The sequence below is a fragment of the Morus notabilis genome, unplaced genomic scaffold (assembly GCF_000414095.1).
Source record: "Morus notabilis unplaced genomic scaffold, ASM41409v2 Scaffold102, whole genome shotgun sequence".
Classification (NCBI taxonomy): domain Eukaryota; kingdom Viridiplantae; phylum Streptophyta; class Magnoliopsida; order Rosales; family Moraceae; genus Morus; species Morus notabilis.
The window spans coordinates 235663-254379 of NW_010365014.1; the positions used below are offsets into that span (position 1 = coordinate 235663).

The following is an 18717-nucleotide window of genomic DNA, read 5'->3' on the forward strand; positions in this document are numbered from 1 at the left end:
CATTTATTATCATAAATTTTTAAGTCTATTTATCTAATTTATTACACCCATCTAATCAATAACTTAATTGTCATAAATATTACTGGAAAATTAAACAATGGTAAAATGAACAAGGATTAAATTATATACAAAAAATTGTGGGTTGTGGGAATCTTTCATCGCCTTCCCACAGTGGCAGACGATCCCACAGCGCCACCTCTCCATCTGCTACTTTTCATGCTCTCTTCCTCTCTTTTTCCTCTTTTCCTCTGTCTTTATCTCTCTCTCTCTCTCTCTCTCTCTCTCATACGTCGTCAAAGTTTTGTGCTCTGCTTACTTCTGCCACAAGACTATGATCAACATTTTCCCATTTGGCCTTGCATGTGAAGATGATTCCGTAAGAATTCCCTCTCTCTCTCTCTCTCTCAAAAGATTATTTTCACATTTTTGTGAAGAGTGCTGTGCTAGTTTTACCACTTCAGCGTCAGGAGACTATATTTATATATCCATATTCATTGTTTGTTTATTGTTTAGACTGTGGTATATTTTTCTCCATTTTAGGATGAAGATTATAAGGAAAACAAGTCAGTTTCATGCATAGATGAAAACAAGAGATCAGAGGCAGAGCAGAGAATTAGTAGTACTAGTGGTGTTATAATGGATTTTGATCAACAACAGCAACAACAAGAGAATATTAATGGTGTTGAGGTTGAAGTGGACTTTGAAATCTGGCCAGTGGAACATCCTATGGAGCCCCCAGATGAAGACAGGCCTGTAAAGTGCCCAATGCCTGAGTCTTCTGTCATTAATGTAAGTTATGATCATAAGTAAATTAACCAATTTTCATCTTAATTAATTTCTCTTTCTTTCTTATTTGGCGAATATTTTTAATAATATCTCGTATCATTAGAAATTTGGAACGACCCCATAACTTGAAATCTTCCTCTATATACTACAAAAAGAGGGAAAAAAAAAAATATATATATATATATATATATGTTTCAATTTTTAATACAAAAGGTTGTGAGAAATACATTTGGACAGAATTAGCTACATTATACTTCCCTTCACATCACTCAAATACCTACCCAAAAAAATAAAAGTCAGTTTAAAACTACCACTAAAAAAAATAAGGAAAAGAAAAAAAGCAAAATATGCTAACTGGGCATTCAACATGACTAAATGCTCAAAAAAAAAAAAAAAAAAAGAAAGACTAATGAACAAAGTTTTGGCAGGATGAAGGAAGTAAGCGTGAGAAGAGACTTGCGGAGAGCTTGACGAAGAGAGCAGAGGAATCGGCGGCGAACAAGCAAGGAAAAGAGGATTCCGGTGCGGTTGCGGAGCGTCCGGTTCGCGCGGTGCGTAAGAGGCACCACACTCTAACCGGAGAAGGAGGGGACGACCACGACGTAATAGTGCCGGCCTTAACAAGAATGCCTCCTCTTCCGTCCGACAAGAATCTCACCATCTTTCAAGTGCTTCACGAGTGATTCGACAAATTTGATTTGAGTCTTTAAAGAACAGAAAAGAAAAGGTAAATAATTGATCATTTTTGAACTTCAATCTCATCTGGGGTTTGGTCTTTCTTTCTTAATTTCTTACTCTTTTTTTTTTTTTTTTTTTTTGGGAATGGTGATGAGAAATATTAGTAGTGTGATTTTCCTGATATTATGTGGCTGCTTTTAGGATCAGAAAAATGCTAAATGTACGTAGCATTTGGACGTCTTTTAGTTTGTAACTTCATTGCTTGCTTTTTTTTTTTTTTCTTTTTACAAATCAATATTCTGTATAATAGTTATCTATATATTATCATCAAATGAAATCCGTGGAATTTCTCAGACAATCCAGTGACTGAAGCATGGTTTTGTGCTGGTTTTTGAAGAATTTGTTCGGGTTAACAATTTTGAAGAATATGAACTTAGTAGGTAAAACATTGTTAGGTGATGTAGTTAAGTGGTGAGTTAATTACAGAGAGCTGAGTATGGAAACCCCACTATATAGACTGTGCATAAGTCATTGAAATCTAAAAATTCTGAGTATTCATTCAGACATTATCGGATTCTTCAAGCAAAAAATCAGACATTATTGGATTCCGCTCTGTTAAAAGTACGATAAACTACGTATGCATTTGTCAGGGACTGAAAAAAAAATAGGAAAAAGAATGGTCCTAGTGTGAAGTGTGCGACAAAATTACGTTTGGCTCCTTTTTTGTTTTCTCAAGTCACTGTTCACTGTTTATAGGCGAATAAGGCATGCATAAAACTTGTTCGCATTGGAATGTTATACTCTTTTTTATTATTAGTCTACATTTGCAATTTTGCACACACGAAATGTTATACGTATTTGAGTAGACTGATGCAATGACACAAAATATATATTAATTTTTATCTACTCTTAAAAATGCATGAGTCTGAATTTTTACTCATTATTCTTAATTAATATCATTTTATTAGTATAATTATTTGATTAAAAAGTTATTAATCAAGAGTAAGGGATAGAAAATCTCAGCCCATGCATTTAAGGAGTATTTGTCTCATTTCCTCTTATTTAAAATTAATTGACTATCATATCATTGCTTAAATATATTAAATAAAAGCTTATCAAGACTAATTTAATTTCAAATTTATTGAATAATGTGTTTGGAAACTAAGAATAATTATATAAAAAACTAATAAATAAAGCTTATTCTGAATTAATTCCAAAAATATCTCTAAAGTTTGGTGCAATTTTTAAAAGTATCCCTTAAAATGGAGCTCTCTTTTATCTCTACTCCTTAACATTAGCCGATATATTTTTACTTTTTCGACTAGAACTAGTCAAGAGGCAGAAATTTTTTTTTTTTTTATAAAAAGAGATACTTTTAATAAGTCAAGAAATAAAATTTATAATTTTCTCCTTTGCATTTATTGTTGTGGGGTCAAATACTTTCTCTACTTTTTTTTTTCCTACTTTGGAAGGATTAGAAAATAATGAACCTCTAGGATTTACAAGCTTCTTTCACTTTCAATTTCCTCTCAAACAAACGACTCGAAATTCCCTTTTGTTCTCCGGAAGATAGATGTCATAACTTCTGAGGACTTCCAAAGCATTTATAACCCACTTCAAATATCCAATTGCCCAATACATACAATATGTTTTTCATCATTGTTTTAGGGTTAGTTTTGAAACTTTTTACACGTCAAGGATCAAAATGGGGTTTGACATAAAGCTCGGGATCATTTTTTCAATGAACCAAAAGGAATAGAAGTGGACAATTTTCCTTCCCCCAAAGAAAAGGGAACAAAGAAAAAAGAATAAGACAATTTTGAAAGAGATGACAAACAAAGAGAACAAAAAGAAAAACCTAGATATTTGTCCGTGATTGCAAACCACTCATTGTGTTCTGGACCCAGAGATTCTGCTGTAATCCTTCTCTCTCCTCAACTTTTTTTCCCCTTTTATTGCTGAATTCTCTCTTCAACTATTTAATTCCCCAATTATAGCCCTCGCAAAATAGTCCCTCAAACTGGAGTAGAAAGTACAAAGAGATATGGAGAGAAAACATGGCATTAGAACTGTGACTGTCCATGAATTGAGGCTCGCTCAATTAGTTAGGTGTGTGAGCGTACTTTTCAATCGTATTTGGTTCCATTTCACCTTTGTAAAATAGGACCAAGCACCGTATTATTTAGTGGACGTTTAGTTTACGGATTTAAAATTATAATTTATAATCATTTTCGATTAGTGTATTTTTTATAAGAGAAAATCCTATAACGAACCACCAACTATGATTCGAACCATAACACATCCTCATACCAAACACTAATAAAAAAAAAAAAAAGAAGCTATGAAACTATTAACTTTTTTTTTAAATACCTGTGAAACAAAGCAAATATGGAGTATATGAATAACGGTTTCCTATTTTTATTCAACAAGGGAAATACAGAGGGCAACAGCCATGCCAAGTGTGAGTGAGGTCAATTGGGCAGCTATACTTTTCAGTGTAGTCTTACCACTGCTATTCATCTCAGCAAGCACGCCAGCAACTGCAATGTAGATAAATCCACCAGCCGTAAATCCCTGCAAATAAGTCAAAAGAAAGAATATTTTCTTTAGATTTGATAACCCATTTGGACGTAGATTCCAATAAACTACTCCATGATTCAAGAGGTTCACCTCAATTAAAGATGATTGCCCCGGATCTTGTCCCCATAGCAGAGCCTACACCAAGATGAACAATTACTCTCTTTTTTATTTTTATTTTTTCTTCATTTTGATCAGTGAAGGGTTTATGGAAAAGAGCCTTTTGTATGGATATCATACCATGGCAGTTCCTGCTAGCGCAACTAGAGCTGAAAGGAAGTTAAAGAATAGGGCTTTTGATACACTAAATCCAGATCTTACTAAAATACCAAAATCGCCAACCTGCGCAGAAGGTAAAACTTAGCCATTGACATTAGAAATATGCAAGTAAAGGGGAACTTAAATGCATAAGGAAAGGCTAAGCAAAACAGCTCACAGACAATGGTTTAGAACCGATATTCATGTAGAAACATTTTATAACACGAAAAAGGATCATTTTGCAGTGGACACCCCACACAATTAATCAAATAAGATCCCAGAATCCAGCTTCTACTCGAGGAAAAGATATGTGGTTACAACGCTAAGTCTACCCCTTCAAAAAAATCATTCCCGAATTGTAGTAAATGTAAGGTTTGATCTTAACTCCTTGAATATGATAAAGATTTCTTACCAACAGAACAAGCAGAGACACTCAAAATTCCAGATAGGATTAATTACAGAATCCAGATAGACGTTAAGCGAGAAAGGAAGATTCCAATTAGAGTATGGGAGAGAGGCAAAATAACAATGCCATGTAGTTCCAAAAGACGTAATCCAAACTCAATTGGGAAAGGATAAAACTTGTTCAGCTAGTTGTGCTGAAGCATTTGAGGAAGCTTATGACCTAGCAAGATTCCAATAAAGCAAATGCATTTTGAGTTAATTTAGAGAGAGTTATGGACCTCTTGAGGAAGCTCATGAGCAAGCAAGAAAAGGGTTCTAGACCATCCGCCAACTGAACCATAAAGCAAGAAAGCACTTCCCAAAGCCATCCCATCAGTAAAATTGTGCTGCAACAAGAGTAAAAACTATGTTTAAGTACATGGAACTTCGACCAAGCCAAGTACCATAAAGTAAATATGCATCACTCAAGTCAATGAAGAACCTTCCTTTAAAAAGTACTTGACTATTTTACAGTAAAAAAGAAAAAGGAGAGAGAGAGAGAGAGAGAGAGAGATGCATACAACTCCATCTGAGAAGAGATTGAGATAACCGAAGACAAGATTGGTTGGAGGGTGAGCATGTTCTTCCTTTGAAGCACTGATATCAGCAGAGGAGAATTTAGCAGTATTTACATCTTTTTTATCATCCTCCCCATCAGCGGTAGTGTGTCTCTACAGCAGGCAACCAAGTGGTCCATATCAGATAAGGTTTAATATGCATTTCACTAATTCTATTAAAGTCAAACATATCATTAATAAGTAATAATTTCATCCATAAATCACTGAAATAACTCTCACACACACACAACAAAACGAAAACAAAGTCCATTTTCTTAGACTGTTCACGAGGATAGCCAGTTTACAAATGCTATGGACCAACCTTTTATCATAATGTATCTACTTTAAAAAAAATTTCTCCTTCAGGGTTGTTTTGATACTTTTCTTCGTAGTTGCACATTATAGATAAAAGTCTCTCATTCTCTAGACAAGAAAGTAAGAGTATTCTTACACAATTGATCAAGCACAGTGCAAGAAGAATGATGCAAACAAATAATTGAAGCATTATTCAAAAAAATAAAAAATTCCCTCGATTCAAATTCAGTTGCCATGTTTAAAATCTCATATTTCATATATATTTGAGCCTAAGATGATTAGTGATAAGAATGTAACTAATTTTTTTTTTTTTTTTCATTATAATACGTCAGAAATGAAACTGAATACTTGTTGAGTACATGTCAAGCAAGTGGGTGTACGTAATCAAAACCAAGGATTAAAATATCGCATACAGACTTCATACTAAAGAAATGTCGATAAAGATGTGAATATTGATAACAGTACAATTTCACTAATATTGTTAGTAATCCATGAGTACCTATAGTGATAAAGGGAAAAGGTTATGTTTTCACAAGTGTCACAGAGAATCCGAGAGATCAATATTTCAACAGCAAAACTACTGACGTCAGGAACTCGCAGTTCAGTTTTTTTTTTTTTTTTTTCCAATAGGATTCTTAGAATACTTTACACGTGGCATGAAAAAATTAACAACTTAATTCCTTGATACCTCACAGCTGAAAAATAAACACATAATTCGAGTTTTAAGTTGCCATCCTGCATCAACCATACTCCCGATCTCCGTCCTATGTCTATTATAGCCTCTGTGTGCTGCATCTAACTTGTCAAGCTTCTGGACCATTTACATGATGTGAGATACTCTACCTCCTAGACTACGTCATTGCATAACTTGGTCCATACCTATCATCTATTATGTATTCAAGTATGCATCTCCAAATTCTAATCCGCCAAAGTCAAGGTAGAGCATGGCCATAGAAAGCTTGTCACTGCACGTCATCATCAGACATTATCACCCTTTAAATATGAGATTTCTCAAGCTTACCTTCCGAATATTGGATTCCCGTTGAGTAGCCTCCTCTGATGAATCAAGCAACACTTCATCTGTCACTTTACCTTCAGATGAATTCTCCGATACCTTTACATCTTTTCCGTTGGACGAATTTGACTGCGCGTCATCAGAAGAGTCATCATCATCCTTCAACTTCTTACTTTTCTTATGATGGTGGTGGTGGTGACCGTGACTCCATGCATTACTTCCTCCAGAATTATCTTCTACATACCTCACTACCTTCTCCACTAGAAGAAAGAGTACAATCCCAGCTGGAAGAACCAATTCAAAATAAAATAATGGAATGCAAGAGGACCAAATCAGTAGATGTCTAATAATGGTGACACAAATAGAACAATTAAGTCAACCCTGTAGATCATGCAAGTCAATGAAGTAATTGCAGCAGATAATATCAAGAAACAAACTGGCTACAAATACAAGCAATTAATGAGACATTGGAAACAAAATTCTGATAAGCCTCCTATTCGGTTCACTTATGCTAGGCGTGGCAAGCACGTGAGGGGGGCAAATTAGTTGGTACGGTAAGGTCTATTTGGGAAACTTGTGTGGGGGCCTGGGGATCTGTGTTAGTATAGGGGAATTCAATTGTAATGGAATAAGTAGGGGGAATTCGGTGAGGAAAGGCAGGCAATTAGTGAGTGAAGAAGAGTAGTTCCTCTGGGAGAGAATTGAGCCTCTCGAAAGCTCAATACCTATCTTACTTTCTTGTATTTTTCTATATTTCCGATTGGCTTCCGTTAATACAAATTCCCAACTTCTCTTTTCCTATCATTTCTCGCTACTATCTGTGTGGAATCTATCATCTGGTATCAGAGCAAGTCATCGGAAGATGGTGAACAGAAGGATTGCAGGCCGAGGAGAGGTGGTGGAGGACCGGGGAGAGGAACAACAGGCACCGACGGAAGAAGTAGACCCGGGGGAGCTTCGGCGGAAGTTGCGGAAGCTCCGAGGAGACCGACAACGCCTTGCGGTGTTGGAGAGGAGCCTTGATACCATCGTGACGCGGATTTCGGTGCTCGATCGGATGGAACAGGCGCTCCAGAAGCTGGAAGATCCGTCATGACTGGGAGGAAATGGGGGAAAATTGCTCCACCCGGAGTCCTCGAACCAGGGGACGTCGTTCGCCGCGGGGGAGGAGGGTCGACCCAACGGACCCACCGGGATTGAGCGTTCCGATTGGGATCGGGGTGAACCGCGCATGCGTCTGTTGGAGATGCCCATGTTTGACGGGGAGAATCCAGAGGGTTGGCTGTTCCGTGCTGAGCGATACTTCGGGATCAACCGGTTGACGGAGCCCGGGAAGCTACAAGCGGCGGCGATCTGCATGGATGGGGAGGCCTTGGCTTGGTTTCAATGGGCGGATGGACGGAGACCTATTCGCAGCTGGCAGGAACTGAGGATTCACGTGCTGGATCGATTCCGTTTGACCTAGGAGGGGTCCATCTGCGAAAAATTTCTGGCTCTCCGCCAGGAGGGGTCGGTACGGGAATACCGTCGGAGGATTGAATTCTTGGCTTCTCCGCTGAGTGAAGTTTCAGAAAAGGTGATGGAGAGCACATTTATCAACGGGCTAAAACCGGAAGTTCGGGCGGAGGTCTGTTTGGCTAACCCCAGCGGGTTGACCCGGATCATGGAGTATGCCCAACGGGTCGAAGACAAGAATAGCATGATACGACCGAACCGAACAGCTGTGACGGGGCCATGGGGACGAACGTCGAGTGGGGGCCCCTCGGCGAGCCCAACCGGACAGCTCCCTTCAATCCCAAAGGCCCAGGCGCCACGTCCTCCAGGTAACCCATCCACTGCCCCTCTTCCCTTTAAGAAAATGACTGATGCAGAATGGCAAGCTAAGAGGGACAAGGGACTTTGTTTTCGTTGCGATGAGAAATACTCATTTGGCCACCGTTGCAAAAACAAGGAACTTCACATTTTAATGATTAATGATGAGATAGAAGTAGGAGAGTGGGAGGAGGCCGAGAGGGAAGGGCAGGAAGGATGCGCGGAGGAGGTCCGCGAGACAGTGAAACTGTCCATTAATTATGTAGTTGGCCTGACCACCCCAAAAACCATGAAGGTTAATGGGCGAATTGGCCAGCAAGAGGTGGTGGTGATGGTCGATTGTGGGGCCACACATAACTTTATCTTGGTAGCATTGGTTGAAAAATTGGGGATCCCGAAGGTGGGGACTAATTGCTATGGGGTGTTGATGGGCACGGGAATAACCATAAAAGGAGAGGGGATGTGTAAAGAGGCCGTGATAACCCTCCAGAACATTGAGATCATTGAGGATTTCCTACCTCTGGAACTAGGTAGTGCAGATGTAATCTTGGGCATGCAGTGGCTTGAATCCCTGGGTGGCATGCAGGTGAATTGGAAGACATTGACGATGAAGTTCCGGCGGGGGGGGGGGGGGGGGGGGGGCCCATGTGGTGGTAATCTGACGGGGGGGGGGGGGGGTCGCGGTGACCCTTCAAGGGGATCCCAGTTTATGTCACTCCCGGGCATCACTTAAGGCCATGGTCAAGGCTTTCCGTGAGCAGGATGAAGGGGTGTTGCTGGAATTGGGAAGCATCTCCGTGGAAGATGGGGAAAAGCAAGCGGATAGTCCACAGCCCCTAGTGGAGCTAGTGCAACAGCACCGGCATATCTTCGAGTGGCCACAGGGGCTACCATCGAGTCGCGGACGAGATCACGCGATCACGCTCCAACCGAGCATTGCGCCAATAAACGTGCGGCCCTACAGGTATTCGCAAATTCAAAAGACCGAGATTGAGCGCCTGGTGAGGGACATGTTGGCGGCAGGGATAATTTAGCCAAGTATTAGCCCTTATTCGAGCCCAGTTCTTCTAGTTAAGAAAAAAGACGGTAGCTGGAGGTTTTGCGTGGATTATCGCGCATTGAATAAAGCGACAGTGCCGGACAAATCTCCGATTCCAATGATCGATGAGTTATTGGACGAGCTCCAGGGGGCCACGGTTTTCTCCAAACTCGATCTCAAGTCGGGATATCATCAAATCCATGTCAGGCAAGAGGACATTCCTAAGACTGCATTCTGAACCCCCGACGGCCACTATGAGTTCTTGGTAATGCCTTTCGGGCTTACCAATACCCCGGCAACCTTTTAGGCTCTCATGAATGAGATTTTCAAAGAGCATCTGCGGCAGTTTGTACTCGTTTTTTTTTTTTTATGACATTCTAGTGTACAGTCGGACCATGGCTGATCATGTCATCCATTTGCGAAGGGTACTAGACATTTTGGGGGCGCATCAGCTATTTGCCAATGAGAAGAAGTGTGAGTTCGGCCAATCCCAACTGGAGTACCTTGGCCATATCATTTCCGCCGACAGGGTTGCAACGCCAACTATGCTGCGGGAGCTACGAAGGTTCCTCGGGCTTACAGGTTACTACTGCCGGTTCGTGGCCGGTTATGGCACACTGGCTTGGCCACTCACCCAGCTCCTTAAGCACAACAGCTTCCATTGGGATGCCGCGGCCACAGAGGCTTTTTCCCGCCTCAAGCAGGCCATGACAACGGTGCCAATCTTGGCCTTACCCGACTTTACTCAGCTTTTTGTGGTGGAGGCGGATGCATCCAGCCATGGCCTTGGAGCGGTGTTGATGCAAAACAACCGGCCCCTCGCCTACTTCAGCCAGACCCTCTCCTCTCGCGCGCGTTTGAAGTCCGCATACGAGCGAGAATTGATGGCTATTGTGATGGCTATCCGCAAGTGGCGCCACTACCTTCTGGGCCGCCGCTTTGTGGTCCGCACCGACCAACGGAGCCTTAAATACTTGCTAGAACAGCGGGAGGTTAGCGCCGAGTACCAGAAGTGGCTCACCAAACTCATGGGATATGATTTCGATATTCACTATAAGCCGGGTTTGGACAACAAGGCCGCGGACGCCTTGTCCCGCTGGGAACCACTTCCTTCCCTCGCCGCCCTGGCTGCTCCATACTCCCTAGTACTAGGGGACCTCGACGTGCATGTTCTGGGGGATGAGAAGCTTCAGGCCGTGGTTGACACCCTTAAACGGGGCGGCGTTGGGCCTGCGGGGTATAGCATCGTGCAAGGGCGATTGTTATATCACAACCGGCTAGTGGTGCCACGCTCCTCACCGCTGGTGGGTACTATCCTCAAGGAGACGGCGTCGTGGGCGGCCACTCAGGCTATTTGAAGGCCCTTAAGAGGGTGCAGGGCTGTTTTTATTGGCCAGGGATGAAGCGGGATATCCTCCAGTATGTGGCTCAGTGCGCCGTATGCCAACAAAACAAGAATACCACCCTGGCTCCCGGGGGTTTGCTGCAGCCGTTGCCAATACCGGACCGCATTTGGGAGGATGTTTCGATGGATTTCATCGAGGGGCTTCCGCGTTCCGAGGGGGTTGACGCTATCTTAGTCGCCGTGGATCGGCTGAGGAAGTATGCCCATTTTGTGGGACTCCGGCACCCCTTTACGGCCCAATCGGTTGCAGGACTCTTCGTGAAAGAGGTAGTTCGCCTCCATGGCATTCCCTCTTCCATTGTTTTCGACAGGGACAAGGTGTTCATGAGCAAGTTCTGGACCGAACTCTTCCGTCTTCAGGGAACAGTGCTCAAGCATAGCACGGCATACCACCCTCAAACGGATGGGCAAACCGAGGTTGTCAATCGCTCCGTAGAGACGTACCTGCGCTGTTTTGCTTCCACCCAGCCTAGGATGTGGGCGCGTTGGCTGCCATGGGCAGAGTATTGGTACAATACTTCGTTTCACACGACCATACGAACCACGCCCTTCCAGGCGGTTTATGGTCGGGACCCTCCCCGTTTGCTGCGTTTTGAGGCTGGTTCCACTCCCTTCTCGGCGGTGGACCAGCAACTGCGGGACCGCGATGCTGTTTTGGAGGAATTACACCAGCAGCTGCTGCGGGCACAGCAGAAAATGAAGCACCAAGCGGATAGGCATCGCCGGGATGTGCAGTTCGAAGTAGGGGACCTGGCCTACTTGAAGATCCGCCCCTATCACCTCAAATCCTTAGCTCGGCGTCCTAATGAGAAGCTCGCTCCCCGGTTTTATGGGCCTTTCAAAGTCCTCGCGCGAGTAGGATCCGTCGCCTATAGACTCCAGTTGCCCGAGTCTTCTTCTCTTCATCCCGTGTTCCACGTCTCCCAGCTCCATCACGCGGTTGGCGCCACGTCCGTGATCTCCGCGCTGCCTCCCCACCTAACTGAAGAGTATGAGCTGCTGATCGAGCCAGAGAAAGTACTAGGATTGCGCACGTCTTCGGCAACTGGTGCACACCCACTAGAGGTGCTGAGTCAGTGGAAAAATCTCTCCTGCAGAGGCCACGTGGGAACCTTTTGAGTTGATCCAAGGACAGTTTCCCACGTTTCACCTTGAGGACAAGGTGACTCATTGTGAGGGGAGTACTGATAAGCCTCCTATTCGGTTCACTTATGCTAGGCATGGCAAGCACGTGAGGGGGGCAAATTAGTTGGTACGGTAAGGTCTATTTGGGAAACTTGCGTAGGGGCCTGGGGATCTGTGTTAGTATAGGGGAATTCAGTTGTAATGGAATAAGTAGGGGGAATTCGGTGAGGAAAGGCAGGAAATTAGTGAGTGAAGAAGAGTAGTTCCTCTGGGAGAGAATTGAGCCTCTCGAAAGCTCAATACCTATCTTACTTTCCTGTATTTTTCTGTATTTCCGATTGGCTTCCATTAATACAAATTCCCAGCTTCTCTTTTCCTATCATTTCGCTACTATATGTGTGGAATCTATCAAATTGACTCAAGAAATTCACTTTTTCCCCCTATTGGGAGACTTGGAGATTTCAATATGAAACATAAAACTTTAATAGGCACACCCAAAAGCCCTAGATCTTCCATAACAGTATCTGACACATCAAGTAGTGGTAGAACAACTATCAATAAGCAAAAGTTAATATATATATATATATATATATATATAACAAAAACCCTTTTCATTGATAGAAAATCAATTACAAGGACAAAGGATGAGATATCCTAAGAGATAAACAAGAAAGAAAATAATCCTAGGGAAAAAATCAATTATCTCCCAATTCCATCCAGCTAGTTTAGAATAATCAAAGAAAAAGGAATATCCTTGAATTCCTTATCAGTTGAGGCCCAAAGTGAAGCTAAAAATTTTTCTTTTTCAAAAACATCTATTGCACCCAATTCTTCATCTTCAAAAACACTCCCTCCAAGTTGTCCAAAGTAAAGCGAGCACCATGCATCTCTATAAGATCCAAAGCAAAAGTATAATCTTATGGGATTCTTTTTCACCCAGATTTTCTGGTAAATCTATCAGATAATTTGCTAGATATGCAAAACCAGTAACTCAGCCGCATTAACATGTCTGAATTTTTCTTGAAACTTAATGCATATGTACAGACGGTGACACAGAAGAATATCAACACGTATATACACACTCTTGTGCATATATCAACAGTAAGTACTGACCTAGGATGGACAATCCGACAGAAAGATCTGCCAAAGAATGTGCGTGTCCATGGTCATGGTCGTGATCATGATCATGATCTGCATGATGATCACGTGAGTGCGAGTGTCCGCCCCCTGCAGCCAGGATAAACATATTAATCTATAGCTCGTGCAATAAGAAGGATATGCTTACAGAAATTAATAGAAGTGCATAGCTTTGGATGGAGTTGGTCCAAAGAATTTAAGACCCCGATAATTAAGTAGTTCAGAAAAGTACTTTTGTAATAAGTAACTTCATTTAGAACCTTAATCAATAGACAGGTTTAGTCAAGCTAGAGAGAAAAGATCTTGCTTGCCCTCAAGAAATTGAAGTCTAAACCACTGACATATTTCTTCAATGTTTGAATTTTTCCTTTTCCGCCTTATGTAGGAATAAGTTGGCATTTCAAAACCAATGACGGTATTTCAGACACTTCAAAATTACCGCAAACTACACAGTTTCTAAGGTCTAAACTTTAAATTCTAACACATTTAACAGAGGAGTAACATAAGTACAAATTCTCCAAAATCCAAATGTCAATGTACACACTAAAGTAAAAAAAAATAAAAAAAACTGGATATTAATATGCCAGAAGTGTCAAACGAATAGAATTTCAAACATGCTCCAAAATAGAATATTAAAGGTCATTAGATAGCAACCGGTATATGCTCCTATTTTTTTTTTGACAGCTCATAAATCTTGTGAACCGACTTTTAGCGAACTTGAGTTTGAAACTTGGGTTTTATGCTGACACTTGAGATTATTCACCACGTACATGGCCATGAATAATTGAACCACAGACCAAGTAGAATAAATCACAGACCTGATCACTTTACTAATTCCTGGCAAATGTTGGCTGAGAGAATCTTTAATAGCTTATAGTTCAAGTTCTGTCACATATTCATAGTGATATGAACAACATGTAATTTGTGGGCATAAACATCATCCAATCAACGCATTACCAAAGGCATGTGGTAACTGATGAAGAAAAGCATCTCCCAGCATTGCTCCTGCCTGCAATAATCGTCAATCAAATAAGTGACACCATTTTAAAAAAGAAATTGAAGAAAAAGAACACTAGAGAAAATAACCCATGCAATCTAGTATAAAATATTACTGAAGTTTCACAACCTTGCTAGAGTCATTTATTAGAATCAGAAAAATGAAAAATTTGTTGTCAAGGCTATGATCTAGAGCTTGCCATCCAGGATAGCGCCACTTTTCAGCTTAAATTACACAGTGAATAACTAACCAGCTAGATTTTTTTTTTCTTTTGTTCACTTTCCTGATAAAATAAGCTAGCTAGACCTTTTAACTGCTCATTTTTAGCACATGAATCAATAAAGTTGGTCCGGGCCTAAAGCCAGTCAAGAGACAATGCTGGATAGAATTAAAAACCATTCATAGTCGGGCATTCTTAGAGGTTATTTGCTTGTGTTAGGTAAAACCACATATCTGTGGGACGTAAAGTTCTTGAAGGCTGTCACCACTTTATCAGCATGTAAATGAATATCTCAGATATAAGAAACACCCATGCAAATGCAATAAATCTTGGAGATCAACATGCTGGAAACCTGAAGGCAACTGTATTTGCCGCTTATGTTGGAGACTGCTTAGTGTAACACCCTCTTGACGCAAATTACTTTTAATATATGCTCTCGATTGTTAATGATCTTGGCCATGTATAACTAAATTAAATCTAGAATAGGACAGACAAAAGATGCTTCAATTCAACTTTCAGATGTTTGACTTCAGCCAGTGTAGTTATCTTTGTGCAGCAAAATGACCATGAATTCTTTAAATATGCATATGTTGCATATTTCAATCAATTTTGTTCATTTACCGATTGTACAAAAGCTTAAGCTATTACGAGGTGGGAAAACAATAGTTTTATATTCTAACACTCTCCCTTAAGTGTGGGCTGGACTAACAAGTGAATATTTAGCTATAAGTCCGAAACATGTTAAAGGCCCAACACATGATAACAATTTTGGAGAGTGCAATTATAAGGGTTTGACCTCAAAACCGCATGATCTAATACTGTGTTAGTGCACCAATTCTCCCCAAAAGTTTTAAGCTATTAGGAGGTGGGCTAACAATAGTTTTATATTCTAACATTTGCATGCCAAAACTTAGCATCACATGATCACACTTAACATAAGTATTACAAGCAAAGAGGATGGACAAGAAGCTCATAACTGCCGATAAATCCAGTATACATTTCATAACTAGTAAATAATGTAAACATAATACCTAAATGAAGGAATAAAATCAGCAGGATTAAGAGAAACTGACCCCAAATAAAGCCAATGAATCAACAACTGTCTTGGAGGGTTTCCCTTGGACTGCAACAACTCAAGAAATTACTATCGAATTATCAAAATAGAGATTACAAAATTGACTCTTCCAAGCCGCCAAAGTCATGAACACGTGAAAAAATGTGTTGACAATTAAAGCACTTACCAAACATTACGGGCAAGATAATTAGGCAGATAAGAGAAGCCATGCTCACCAAAAGGGAGCATCCCAATGCAAGGATCCAAAGACCTAAACATGAATTAACAATTAAAAAATAAGAGGGCAATACGAGGAAAAACTCCACCATTACTAAAACAAGAAATAATACCTCCAATAACATTTCTATGCAATTATATCCACATCTATTTTGACTAGTCTTGGGACTTTAAAATCAAGCATCCAGTGATGTATAGAAAAAGGCTTTCAGATAAATGTATCTTCTAATTCTCCCACACAGCTGCAGAGGTCATAATTCCCTGAGCTTGAAATCTTTAGCCTACTTTTTCTGTGCATTTTCTCAGTAGGCAAACAGCATTACATGTTGGATCCTTAATCTAATGTTGGGCTTATATGTGAATAATTATGTGTTGTAGACTGTCATATAAGGTTAAGCCCGTTTAAAAGTGATCTAATAAGATTTGGGTAATTTGAGCTTTAATGTACCTAATAGGATGTGGGCTTTTAATGTGTAGAGACTTAAAGGGTAATTTCTGTTTTTATGATGGACTAAAATAAAAATACCAAAAGATAACAGGAAAGTTATCTATAAATAGCAGTTATGGTCCCCAGATCACACGTTACATTCTATTCTTTCTGAGATCCCATCATCAGAGAGAGTACAGAGAGAAAGTTAAAAGGTTCTCTCTAAGAAAACGTGTTGATCTAGAAGACAAACTGCACGGCTCTAGAGAGAAATCAGTCAATATGGATTCAGATACGCTTCCGCTTACAGATTTATTAATTCTTGATGATCTAACATGAATGTTCTTGGGTTTTAGGTGATGGTTTTCACCAAATTATTGATTTCTAACATTACATACCAAACACCAAGATATACAATCATGGTACACCAATCAAATATACCAAGATAATTTCAAATTAAACGAATCCAACAAAATTTTCCATCTTCAAGAAAAAGGCAATTTTCTCATTAGTCAAACATTACTAAGCAAAACCACCAAAATGCACAACACCACTATGATACACTATTGGATTTACTACTCAGACCAGTTAACATCAAACTAAAAGAATCTAGTACAACTTTCCATCTTCAAGAAAAAGGCAATTTCTCAGTAGTCAAACAGTAATATTCAAAATCACCTAAATGCACACCCACCACTATGATACACTACTTGAATCAACTAATCTGACCCAGATAACATCAAACTAAACGATTCTAATGAAATTTCCCGTCTTCAAGAGAATGGCATTTTCTCAGTAGTCAAACAGTAATACTATGCAAATCCACCAAAATGCTCCAGATTAATTGAATTTACCAATCAGACCCAGATACCATCCAGACCCGTTGAACCACAAAAACCAAACAAATCGAACAAAAGTGAGAAAATTACCAGGACCCGTAAGCTGTAGAACTCCAAAATGTTCATGTTCATGGTCGTGGCCGTGGTTGTGGGACCCAAATCCGTACAACTTCATATCCTCCTCTTCAGCCAACTCCTCTGGAAGCTTAGACTCTCCCAGGCTCTCCTTTTCATGGTGATGGTGATGATGATGATGGTCGTGTCCATGATCGCAGTGGTGACTACTTCCATGGGAGTGATGGACCGCAGAGGAACAGAACCCAGAACCAGACGTCAGATCCAAAAGCACCCCAAAACCCAAACCCACAACAAGAAACACAGAAACGACAATCTTTATGTTGGAAAACGCCATTTTCAGAGACTGCTTAACAAGACCCAACCCTTGTAAAGCAAGAATTTTGAGATATATTCTTAATTATATATGATAAATGTTAACGGCGTTTGCAAGTGCCCTCAATGGTGATGAAACATACGATGACGAGGAAAAGCACGATTATGGCGATTATAACACCAAATGTTACCACATCCATTTTATGCTTTTCTTTTTTCTTTCTTTTTAGTTTTTATTTTTTTCTTTTATTTTTTTTTTTCCTTCTCGTTGTCCTAGAAGTAAGGCATCTGACAGAAGCAGACCTACTCTCTGGCGGAGTGCCAGTTCTGCTACTACTCACAACATGGTTGTGATTTTTTTTTTTCAGTGATAAATGGAAATTTTCTCTCTTTCATTAGGTGCTGTCAAACCGGGCCGGGCGGCCCGCATAAGAGAGTGGACTGGGCCGGCCATGAGAAAGGAAAAATACTCGAGTTGTTTTGTGTGCGTTTGAAATTCATTTTAAAATAATTTTATTTTTTAAATAAAAATAAAAATAAAAACGTTTTCATTTTAAAATTATTTATGAAAATGCGTTTGATAATTTTATTCTGAGATTATTTTTAGTTTAAAAAAACTGAAATTGTATTTGGTAATATAATTTTTAAAAACATGTAATAATATTTAAAATAAATAATATTATTAAATAAATATATTAATATAACATTATATACGGTATAACTAACAGAGGAAATGTTTTTGGAGAAGGCAGTCTCAGAAGAGTGGTGAAAATGAAAATGGGGAAATGGAAAACGACTTTGGTTCGTTTTCAGAAATGCCAATCTTTGGGAAGATGACAAAAACGTTTTGATTTTGATTTTTGTGCGACTCAAAAATGCCTCAATCTTTGGGAAGATGATAAAAACATTTTTTATTTTAATTTTTATACGATATCGCCCCAAACACAATTCTCCTTTCATTTTCATTTTTTTATCCTCAGAAAACGTGAAAAACGTTTTCAAAAACATAAGCAAACACGCTCATATATTTTTACTTTTTAAATTAGAATTAATTAAGAGATAAAGTTTTTTAAAATAAGTATTTTTAACAAGTCTGATACTAAGAAATAAAATCTGTAATTTTTTCAAAAAGAAATATAGCCTTATTTGTATTTGTCTCTTTTTCTTTTTTACATAGAAAATATAAATAAACTTAAACAAAAACTAATATCATCACGTGAGACCACAGACACAGGTTATTATAAAGGTTGTGTCGGACTATTTGACAGCTCTATTTTTTATCCATTTCTTTTAGTTTTGATTTTACGCTCTCTCATTTTGCTCTTTAGATTTTAATTAACATAGAATTTGATGCAAAATATTTTCCAAGTAGAACATTGCATAATGTAAGAGAAGTAGAATTAAT

The 18717-nt window shown here is 39.7% G+C and overlaps 2 protein-coding genes across 3 annotated transcripts; one reads left to right on the plus strand and one right to left on the minus strand.

The window, feature by feature from the left end:
• Nucleotides 1–300: 300 nt before the first annotated feature.
• LOC21402224 lies at nucleotides 301–1723 on the plus strand. The gene is made up of 3 exons (XM_010107233.2): nucleotides 301–376; nucleotides 541–789; nucleotides 1215–1723. Exons 1-3 carry the CDS (start codon nucleotides 332–334, stop codon nucleotides 1467–1469), a joined length of 549 nt encoding a protein of 182 aa, XP_010105535.1. The 5' UTR covers nucleotides 301–331; the 3' UTR covers nucleotides 1470–1723.
• Nucleotides 1724–3160: 1437 nt separating this feature from the next.
• LOC21402225 (IAA-alanine resistance protein 1) lies at nucleotides 3161–17654 on the minus strand. 2 transcript variants are annotated; one of them, XM_024171641.1, is made up of 12 exons: nucleotides 17013–17654; nucleotides 15607–15690; nucleotides 15439–15488; nucleotides 14106–14157; nucleotides 13125–13238; nucleotides 6637–6914; nucleotides 5265–5414; nucleotides 4983–5090; nucleotides 4282–4383; nucleotides 4135–4179; nucleotides 3972–4038; nucleotides 3161–3484 (listed from the first exon to the last, which is right to left on the minus strand). In XM_024171641.1, the coding sequence occupies exons 1-12, from the start codon at nucleotides 17332–17334 to the stop codon at nucleotides 3480–3482; spliced, it is 1377 nt and encodes a 458-aa protein (XP_024027409.1). In that variant the 5' UTR covers nucleotides 17335–17654; the 3' UTR covers nucleotides 3161–3479. The 2 variants fall into 2 exon arrangements, with proteins under 2 accessions (XP_024027409.1, XP_010105536.1); XM_010107234.2 differs by lacking the exon at nucleotides 3161–3484 and having other exon boundaries at nucleotides 3793–4038.
• Nucleotides 17655–18717: the final 1063 nt, after the last annotated feature.